The following is an 11109-nucleotide window of genomic DNA, read 5'->3' on the forward strand; positions in this document are numbered from 1 at the left end:
AGGGAAACGATATGCTACCCCAAATACTTCCTTAGCTTTAAGCCGCTGGGTGCAAACAATAAATCTGTAGAGAATTACATCAATCTTTTGCACACAGGCGACCGGCCCATGATCACGTCCCTCCTTCTCAACATGACGCTACACTCCACTTCGTTTGACTGGCTAAGCGTAAAACGAGGGATAGGTGTCGTGCCCACGATATTGTCCTGCATTTCTGCCAGCGCTATGGCCATCATTGCCACCTTGTTCTACAGACTTTTTTTGCATCCTCTCTCCCATCTGCCTGGCCCTCTGCCAGCCAAAATAACAGGTCTCTGGCGCACAACAAAATACATTCAAGGTAACTGGCACGATGACATACTCTCCATCCACAACAAGTACGGAAGAGTGGTACGAATTGCACCAAACGAAGTCTCTGTAGTAGACGAGTACGCCATGAAATATTTGTACGGCCACGGTCACAACGCCACCAAAACGGATTGGTACTCCATTTGGGACCCTCCCAATACAGCACCTCAACTGTTCTCGGAATTGGACAAGAAGCACCATAGCTTCCTGAGAAAACGCCTGGCGAGTGCTTATTCAATGTCTTCAGTCCTCAAATACGAGGTACATATTCAGGCCTGCCTCGATTTACTGATCCGAAAGCTTGGGAAATACGCACAAGCTGGCGAGACCGTTGACATGGCTGTATGGACTAATGCTTTTGCATTTGATGTAATTGGTGAACTCGGCTATGGTTCCCAATTTGGTCATCTTCAGGAAGAAAAGGACGTTGGTCAACTTCGAAAAACTATATTCGATGTATTCAAGCTTTTGTCATCCGTCGGCCACCTCCCTCGTTGTTTATGGCTTTTTACAAGTCGTGGTGCTCAAATGATTACTGGATTCTTCAATGCAGATCAACCCCTGGTAGCTTTCCGCAATTGGTCCGCGATGAGAGTCCAGAAGCGACTAGACGACCCTGAGATGACTGGACGGGAAGACCTTCTGGCCCATTTCTGCCGAATGAGGGACCTCGAAGGCAAGCCAGCTTCTTTCGTTGAAATCTTGGTGGAGGCGATGAATTTAGTGTAAGTCTAACCTCCTCATCGCAGAGAATAGCTACTAAGAGTAGCTCCAGTGGGGCGGGAGCAGATACAACCTCTATTGGCATGCGAACCTGCCTCTTTTACATGGCAACAAATCCAGAAGTGCAGGCTAAGCTGAGAGAGGAAATCGACAACTTTTACAATGTGAATAATTTGAAAGCACCTATGTCTTACCTTGACACCCAAAAGCTGCCCTATTTGCAAGCAGTCATCAAGGAAGCCATCCGACTACTACCGTCCATCGTCTTTCAGCTCCCACGACACACACCGCCGGACTTCGAGGTCAGGGGTATCAAGATCCCGGCGAACACAACGATTGGTATTAGCCCTATAGCTCAAAATCGTGATCAGGAAATATGGGGTCCAGATGCAAACGAGTTCCGCCCGAGCCGTTGGCTTGAAAATGAAGACAAGACGAGATACTTTGATCGTAGTACGATGACGTTTGGCGGTAGCGGACCAAGAGTGTGTATCGGAAGGAACATTGCGCTAGTAAGTCGAACAGGACTATGTGCCTTGGGTAGAGGTAAAACTGACCAGCTGCGGTTTTCTACAGGTAGAGCTGCACAAGTTCGTGGCCCAGTTCGTGCACAACTTCGACTTTGAGCTTGTTAATAAGGATACACCGTGGAGAATCAAGGCGTATTGGTTCGCCTATCAGAGTGAAGTTTTCATGAACATATGCCGACGGAAATGAAGTGTTCATCAGACTGCATCATCAGTTAATGCCTGAGAATGGAAGGCGTCGATGTTCTCCTTGTTCAACTCTATTTTACTAGATAATTACTCCTGGCATACATTACGATATTGTGTGTTTGTTTGATTGTTTTACACCCGTTCCATTCGTCAGGGTAAAGGGCGCCTTCGTCGGCTATCGAATACTCTCTCCATCATAATAGTGCCACTGCTCTGTCTATTTCCATGCGCTTTCTAACCCATTTACCTTGACGCTCACTCTCATACTGTTAGATAGATCCATTGTACTCAACACAAAGCGCGACAATGGCTCAGTCGTAAAGAACGTGTTGGTCGCGCTATCGATGCCACCATTGATGAAGACCTCCAAGATCGACCTATCAATCACTCCACTGAGACCCCACGTGTTCTGTTCTGTTGTCAAACTGCTAATAGATGTTCTCTCCGTGAAGAAAATATTCTCGAAGCCCCGGGCGCCGTTGCGGTTGACAAAAAATACCGGATCCCCGCCGAAGAAGTATCCGCCGTTGATGTACTCGCCAGTAGCAGGGCTCGAGAACGTAAAGTTCAAGGAAGCAGTTGCCGAGATATCTTTCTCTGGAATGCCTGTCACATTAACCTCCCAGTAAATAGCGTTGGATTCCACATCGGCATAGTCAACGACTAGTGTCCCGTTACCCATGCTCTGGTTGGAAGCGAGTTCACGACCCAGCACGGGCTCCAAGTTGTAGGGGGCCGAGACTAGTTTCCATCCCACACGCTTCGCCTTAGTCAGATAATTCTGACGCGGAAGACTCATGATGCTTCGCCAGCCCTCTCTGTCAGTCGGGACAGTTTGAGCATACTGCCAGTTGGATGCCCATGCGATTGACACCGGGAATTCCTCAGCCGGAAGGCCGTAGAACCATTGTCCAGCATAATTATCTTTTCCAAAATCTGCAATTCTCGCAGCCGCGTCCACAGCCTCAAAGTGAGTGCCATTAAATGTACCAGGATAGTACTCCGTTATAGAGCCTCCTAGAGGCGCACCTGGGTTGATGCTGATGGCCATAAGCCACATGTCGTCCTGCCTCTTGCCCTCTGTATCCATGTAAGGCATAGAAATCAGGTTCGGACACTCATACTGCAGACCAAGAAGACCATGATGGGAGAAGTTGCTAGTAGCTGTCCAATCTTTCAGGTTGGGAGACGTGAAAATACCGATGGCAAAGTCATGTGGATAGGCAACCACCATGACCCACGAGTCGTTGTAACGGATGACTTTGGGATCGCGGAACTGGGCCGATGTACTATTGATGACGGGATTGTTTGCATACGGGGTGAAGGTGTACCCTCCATCTCGAGAATAAGCAATGCCCTGAGTCTGCAGTGTCGGCGATGCCAGGGTCTTGTCACGTTAGCCACTGTGATATCTAAAGCTTGTTTTGTATAAGGTAGTCTCACATAGATTGCGACCACACCATTGTCTTGGCCTGGGAAGAAGCCCGATGTATTGTTTACATCAACAACAGCACTTCCAGAGTACATAAAGACATCCTTTTCGGGGGGGAAGAGAGCTATGGGCTGATTTGACCAATGGTACAAGTCTTTGGACGTCGCGTGTCCCCAATGCTGGTTACCCGCAACAACGCCCGTAGGATTGTACTGGTAATACAAATGCCAAACGCCATCGGCGCCTCGGAACATGCCATTGGGGTCGTTCATGAAATGTTGAGGAGGAGAGTAGTGCAATTGAGGGCGATAAGCACCATTGTAATCGCCAACGATGGGTGTTCCAGTTGGAACATTGACAGGTTGAGAAGAAATAGTTGATTGGCCAAGTGTTTGCCGCGTGAGCTGGGCAACTCCGACAAGGGTCGCCAAGAAGACGCTTCGGATCGTCATGGTGATATACGAGAGAAGCACCAGAAAACTTGATAATTCCTATCACCACATGTAGGCTGCCAACGCAATATATATACAAAAGGCCAATCGCTGGAAGACCGCTTCTCTGAGAGCTGTCTCCACTTCAGGCCACGAGCCAAAATGTTTCTCTCCGGGAAAAGATGCTTTACCCCACGGAGAACAGGCCACAAGGCATTCCCGGCGTTCTCTTGACTCGTCTTCCCCACGATTTAGTCATGGGGAAATAGCGAAGGAACCTGTTCTCAACAGAGTGGATAAATGTTAGCGTGCAGGTAGGGCACCGAGGTAGGAATTGGGACGGCTTGGTGCGGGTCAGTGAATACGATCATGTTCATCGGGCCGACGATCGAGAAACTGTGGTGTTTGTGAAATCCACTTTGGTGGAAATTTCGCCTTGGCTAATGGGCTAGAGGAAAATAAGAGGGCGCACGGGGAAGTCTTCGCTGAAACCTCTCAATTTCTCCATAGCTAACGTACGAGAGGGGAGTATCCCACCCGGGAGCTAAAATCAGGTGTGGAGGGATAAATGATCTCCGTCTCGGAGGTCCCTCATCGGATGAGCTGTATGATGAGTCTTACCTTTTATGATGATTCAAATGCGCCATGGGACAACTGGCTTGCTGGCCGGTTATTTGACGGGCTACAGGGGTGTGTATGGTGAGTCCAGGGCGAATGGGACAGGTGTTGTTTACTGTGTTGAAGAACGTCTATGTACTTTCATGAGACCTTGTGACAAACTCTTTATTTTCACGTCCTTCATTCGTCCGGTGGTAGCTGCAAAGCTCTTAAGTCCCTATTTCACATTTTATTTCTTCTTCCGCCTGGCGTACTAAAGTCTTGCGCTATAAATTCTGAAGCCTCTTCTATCTTTGCCCTGCGTGGGTCCTCTCAACTGGCAATGAGGATCTTACACCAAGAACAATCCTAAACTTGAACCCGTCCTGGGCGATCCGGACTGTTTGCGCAATGAATTGTCACCTCAATGGAGATATACGAGCAAAATACACCGATAGCACTGGTTTTGCTTTGCTCGGGGACCTGACTGACACTGGAAGGAAGGATGTTTGATGGAGTTACCTTAGACAAGGCATATGAGCGCCCCGATACAGTGAAACTAGATAATCATCGACGTGTTTTCTGTTCAGTATCATCCCTCTTATCAAAAGGGCCTCAATATGGCTAAGTCGTTGATCATTGCGTGGAGTAATTATCACCCTGTCGAAACTCCCAGTAACTGAAAACAGTATGCTTCCTTTCTGACTGGCTTCTCTAGGAGACTTGATTCATCTCGGATTTGTCTGTCGCTGTCGGCTCTATCAAACTTGCTTTACTTGCTTGGGAGGGCAGAGAGAACGGTAAACTTTTGCAGCCTTCACCCTTACTTTCAACTTTTTTCATCAACAAAACACGCGATTCATAAGTCGGCGCTTTGTTCGTCGTCGGACGGGGTACTTGGAGAATATTATTATATTATTATATTCAGCTTTTTTAAAGCATATAGTATAGAGTTAAAACGATTATTATTTAATAATAAAAGAGCGATGCCCGAATTCGAGAAGGGAAATGTATATAAAAGCTAGAAACTAATAAAAGCGGGTGTCGTTACTAACGTTCTCACGCACGTTTCGTTGCGCTTAGGAAGTAGTGTTTATGAACTATTCGATCTACTTGAAATAGTAAAAACCAGTGGGTCGAATTTGCTTCGGAGTCATTTCACCGTAAGAGCCCAGGGAATATAAAGCCGACAATAGGGGCTGTGATAGCGCGGGAGCTTAAATCCCAACGTAGATGTTGCCTTTACCATCAACAAGCCCCGGACTTGAGTCGTAGAGGCTAAAAGGCATATCAAAAACCATTTTTATGTGTTGTGTATCTGAAGTCGGTAAGGCTGAAAACCTCTCATTTCTAAGACTAACTATCTATGGAATGTATATTTGTAGGTAAAGCTTGCCTCGTCGTTCGAATAGTTCATTTGTAACTTGACGCGCATAGGCGACGCTCTTTTTAAGGTACTGAATACGACCATCATCTATATCGAAATTAAAAGAAAATTTCAATTGTGCTGTGAAGATAGTATCTGCAATAAGCAATCGAGATCTGCGCCATAAGTTGTGGTGGTGGAAGCGATGTGGATGTTGCGGGAAAATACTCAAATCAGGTCGCACCCAAATGCCCATGCTCTTCGTTTGGACTTTTTCAATCTTGTCTTGACCATTCATTTACCGACCAGATAATTCACCCCGCCAATGGTTCTGGATGATTTGCACCTTGAACAACCGTAACATCTTTCTCAGACCTATACGCTTCGTGGAGACTGTAGTGAACGGGATTTGGATGCAAATGGGCGCACATTCCTCACTCGAAGAGTGTAAGGATGATTAATGGAGAAAAGGAGCGGAACGCAAGGTTATCAGAGATTGAGTCCACTATAAGGGCATAACTTGACGCATTGGTATAGCCTAAAACTTGATATTCATTACTGAATTGCTCGTCTTTCACTTCTTCTATAGGTGGTAGGGAGGCTCGGCGCCTTCCACCGTACTGTAGATGGTGGTTATAGCAGCTGCAAGATCCTCGGGAAGAGGACCAGCCTCAAGGGCATCAAGAGTCTGATGTAGCTGTTCCATCTTGGAAACGCCAAAGATGACGGCATCTTCATGCTCCCCATCCAAGTGACTATGAAATGCTGTCCATCGCAATGCGGCTGCGTGTCCATCGATACCGTGATTCTTTGCAAGCTCAAGTATAGTAGCTGCTGCAATGCGGACCGGGGGTTTCCGATAGAGGTAAGTGTAAACGTTACCTAGGAAGTTCTGTGTTCTTTCTATTAGGGCTCTGACTCAACTGGAAGCAACCATCTCGTGACCTACGTCGCTTTTCCATCGTCCTGAAGAAGCAGTATGGCCTGAGAACAGACCTCCAGCCGCAGGACTACGTCAAAGTTAATTCGCATTCGGCTGGGAACTCATCGCAATTTGAAGACGAACCTATACGCGTAGAACGCCATGTGATGCTTGCGCAACAGTGGAAATAACTCCTTCTCGCCTCCTCTCACAATAGCGTTGTAATGTCCCTCATACACGCTAGGCTTCCTGTACCCATGTCGCTCGCAGATATCGAGGACTCGTTGCACCTCAGTGGCTGAATAGTTCGAAAGACCGTACTTCTTGAATTTCCCTTGTTTCAGAGCAGTGTCCATAGCTTTGATCGTTTCATCAAAGGGAGTATGGCGGTCTGGAAAATGCAAAAACATGGTCTCGACAGTGGGCATTTGCAGATCCCTCAGTGATTGATCAATGCTAAGTTCGAGCTTGGTAGGCAAATGATCTCCAGGGTCTGCGCTGTGGACTTTTGTATGGATTGTGAACCGAGATGCACCTTTGGCGTTGCCGAGACGTGACTCGGATGCACCTGGGACATTTGGAGAGTAATCGCGAGCTGTGTCGAGGTGGTTGTATCCACGGCTGTAGAAGTCATCTAGAAGTGCTTGGACATCTTGCTCGGTATCAAAGTGGGACGTTTCGGGGTCGACAATGGAATCTCCAACCTAACTACATATCAGCGGCATTTAGTAAGCAACACAAAAAATGCCCACACTGTGAGTTCCGAGAATAATCGTAAGAGGCAATTTGAAAGCCATCATGGATAACGAATAATGCCTAAAGAGGGTTGGGCCAGACAAGTTTAGCTTAGGTATGGTGAACAACAAAGGTATTAGGGAACCAACCAGATTTGATGGACCGTTTTATGTTTCACTTTATTGGGAAATTCTGGTGGTGTGCTTTCGGAGGCAATTTGGCATCAGCGTGACCAAGCGTTCTACACAATGACTACCCTAGGGCAAGAAACTGATGGATTCGCACCATCGCTCATTGTTACACCACCATACTAGATGACATTGCATAGCCAGGGGTGAGATTTCTTTGCTTAGAATCTTAAGGTCTCATCCTCTGGCGTACGGTCTAGTCTGCCCGCCCCCCCGATGTTGGCCTTAGATACTTGATACGCTGTATCGGACCCCGAGAGACCGTCACTTAGATCCTGTGTTATGGTATGCACCGTTTTTGTGCTATCTTCTAGTGGCGCCCGGTTCTTGGCCGACTGATGCCTTGGCGGATACTCGGGGAAGCCGGCGATGTGATGCCGAGATCTCACGGGAGCCTGTCGATGCACGGTCATTGTGTTATGCAGATGATGACCATGCGGCAATTAGTCCCTATACGAGCCAACTGCTGCCGCAATGAAAGTAGTCTACAATGAATGATAGATGAAGGCATGTATACGTCGGGTTTGAGAGATATAAGAACATATATGACTTCAAGTTGGTTGCTATCGTTTAAAAGTGGCTTCAAATATTTAAATACACCGTCTTGCTGTGGTTTCAAAAATGATGTTTTCCTCACGTAAACCTGTTCAAGTTGTCGGAGCTCTAATCATCGCTCTACTGGCCGCCGCCCTATCCCTTCGCATTACCAAGATTGAACGACAGCCTCCGGTCATTGGTAAGAACAACACTGTTTTGTTTATTACTAATGTCGAGCATGGCCTCTCGAACGTTCACGTTGCGACAGTCTATTCCCTATTGGAACGTCACCCAGAAATCATGGTGCATTTTGCATCATGGCCCAAGATCAAGCCCAAGATTAAGAGGATGTCCGTATACGCTCGCATAAAATCACCGTCATCTCGTCCTGCCATCTTCCATCAACTGCCAACTCCTAAGTCTTCCGATGCATGTGGGTTCAACTTCACACCAAATTGGATACGCCCACCAGGAATTCCAGGGCTTAAGGGACTTAATGACGATATGGCCACGTTCGTCTCACGGTGGACGGGAGAGGACCATCTCATGATCCATAACTACGTGCAGAAGCTGATCAGAGATATCGATCCCGCTGTCGTAGTGCTCGATATGTTCCACCGGCCGGGAGTGGATGCCACCCGTGGTGGTAATCGCTTGCACGCCATCTTGTCGCCGAACGTTTTGGCCGACGTGTTCGGTGGTGCACAGCCCTGGCTCAGAGGCTTTTGGAAATTCCCGGCGTAAGCTCATTCTCTACCTTCCTGAAGTGGAAAACGACACTGAAGAAAGCAGCCTTGGCTCCGGTCATGACTTTCCTGTCCCGTGGCGGGACATCCCCTCCAATATCTACCAGATGGGTAGCTTTGCTTGGGCCATGTTGTTCAATCCGGAGCTCGTCGAGAAGCGCAAGTTCCTAGCTGGCCACGGTCTCGAGGACCCAATTAGCTTTTTTACCATTCACCAGCCCGGAAACGGTGTCTTCATCTCCCAAGACACAGCTGCTGTAGCCATTCCGCTCAATTTAGTTCCAGCCAACGTCACCACAACAGGTCCTATCGTGATCTCGGTCGCCTCGGCAGCAGAGCAAGACCTCGAGCTAACGTTATGGCTAAAGAGGGCCCCAACAGTGCTAATTAACCTTGGTAGTTTGTTTGAATACGATGCGGACAGAGCAAGCAGCATGGCCGGCGCATTAGAGACCGTCCTAGGGCGCACGAATGTGCAGGTTCTGTGGAAGTTGAATAAAGCCCCGAGTCTTGATGATAAGGATTGGAGGCCCGTTGTGGAGGAGTTCATTACGAATGATAGGCTCAGAGTGTCAAAGTGGTTGACGGTGGATCCAACTGCTCTACTCGAGACGGGCGATATCATTGCATCCGTCCACCATGGCGGGGCAAATTGTTACCATGAAGCTATCGCGTGAGTGCTCGCGCTGTCTTTCGATATTCTTCGTGATCTATGCCATTGCGAACTAACTGGTATCTCCTGACGGACGGGTGCTAATGTGAGGCATAATACTAGGACTGGTGTGCCGCATCTCATTCTGGCGACTTGGCTCGACTTGTATAACTACGCCGCTAGGGTTGAGCAAGTCGGCATTGGAATATGGGGCAACAGAAAATCAGCACCTGGCTTCTCTCTTAACGAACTAAGTGATGCTTTCTTGCGACTCGTGGATGGAGGGCCCGAAAGCGTGGCCATAAGAGACAATGCAAGGGCAATACAGCAGACGCTTCGTCGTCCGGGTAGAGATATTGCAGCAGACGAGATTGCCCGGCTCTCTGCTAGAGGAATGTGACTAATTATGAGGTGCACCTCCAATGGAAAAACTTTGGTGTGTTAAATTGTATACATATGTAAAAGTACTTTACCTGGATTATCAACTAACAAGATACTACGTGGCTCTTGCCTCGGTTCCTTTAGGTTGAACCAAATGGAATAATTGCTGACGCTTAAGCTTACGAGTAACCAATGATGAAAGCTGCAAGCCTTAACGTATGCATGATTCTGTCATGATCCTGCTCAGCTCTCGATTTTCATGATATGTGGCGGTTTCCATCCTATCGAGACGAGTTAAAAGAGAAGCCCATAAGGCTCCAACGAATTACTACTTTAAGACGGACAGGTACTTATGCATGGCACAAAAATTTTCCTTAATGTTTGAAAATCAATTCTTGCGTAATTCCTTCCTATGTTTAAATCGAAAGATTTTAAATTTGATCTGCGTTTTCGTGTACAACCACTACTGCTCATTGCTCGAATAATCTTGCAAAATCGTCCCGAACAAGACCGGCATCTTCGTCTTCCGATGAGAGTCTCCCCTGAACTGATCTAATGAGATGCACAGATTGCTCATTTCTTGGCTTGATGCTGTATGGAAAGTCGACTGGGCGACAAATCAAGCCACTCGTAGTAGCGATCTGGGGCGCAACTTCATTACCCGACTCGTCAGCAGCCATCTTGATGTCAAATGTCGCCAAGAGACGTGCAATGGTAATGAAGAGGCTCTCATCCGCCAGAAATCGGCCGGGGCAAATTCTCCGACCGTAACCAAAGGCTTCATCTGTAGGATCTGGCTCATTACGAGGTGACGAATATCGGTCAGGCTCAAAGGAAGAGGGATCCAAATATGTATGAGGATCATGCAAGAACCACCATATCGACGGCAGTAAATACGATCCCTTTGGAATATCAAAGCCTTGGTAGCTGATGTCTTCATCGGTCCTGTGGGCAACGCCTAATGGCGCCACGTGGAGCCATCGGAAAGCTTCCTTCACGACCCCATTGATGTATGGCAGGCGATCTCGGTCTCCAAAATCAGGCAGCCTGTCTCTACCGACAACACTATCAATCTCTGCCTGTGCTTTCTTTTGGACATCCGGGAACAGGATCATGGCCAAGATGAAGCTGTGAAGGGCTGATGCAGTGGTGTCGGCTCCTCCACCATACATGACCAAGGCTGTCTTCTTGATGTCATCTTCAGAATAATCATTTTTGGTGTCGCTGTCGAAGATACCGTCTTCTCGAAGAAGTGACGAGACAAATGATTGTTCATGAGTTCCCTTGGACATCTTTTTTTGGACGAATAAGTAGGGGACGTCTTGTGTCGTCTGC

The 11109-nt window shown here is 47.7% G+C and overlaps 2 protein-coding genes across 2 annotated transcripts; one reads left to right on the forward strand and one right to left on the reverse strand.

The window, feature by feature from the left end:
- Positions 1-2004: 2004 nt before the first annotated feature.
- On the reverse strand, positions 2005-3671 carry INV1_1 (Invertase; the record flags this gene model as incomplete). The annotated part of the gene is made up of 2 exons (XM_065756085.1): positions 2005-3174; positions 3231-3671. The coding sequence occupies 2 exons, from the start codon at positions 3669-3671 to the stop codon at positions 2005-2007; spliced, it is 1611 nt and encodes a 536-aa protein (XP_065615325.1).
- Positions 3672-8499: 4828 nt separating this feature from the next.
- N0V96_000966 (uncharacterized protein) lies at positions 8500-9418 on the forward strand (the record flags this gene model as incomplete). Its single annotated transcript, XM_065756086.1, has 3 exons — positions 8500-8735; positions 8788-9096; positions 9142-9418. 3 exons carry the CDS (start codon positions 8500-8502, stop codon positions 9416-9418), a joined length of 822 nt encoding a protein of 273 aa, XP_065615326.1.
- Between the last annotated feature and the right edge of the window lie 1691 nt (positions 9419-11109).

The sequence above is a fragment of the Colletotrichum fioriniae genome (assembly GCF_027942845.1).
Source record: "Colletotrichum fioriniae strain IMI 355084 chromosome Unknown scaffold_1, whole genome shotgun sequence".
In the NCBI taxonomy this organism is placed as follows: domain Eukaryota; kingdom Fungi; phylum Ascomycota; class Sordariomycetes; order Glomerellales; family Glomerellaceae; genus Colletotrichum; species Colletotrichum fioriniae.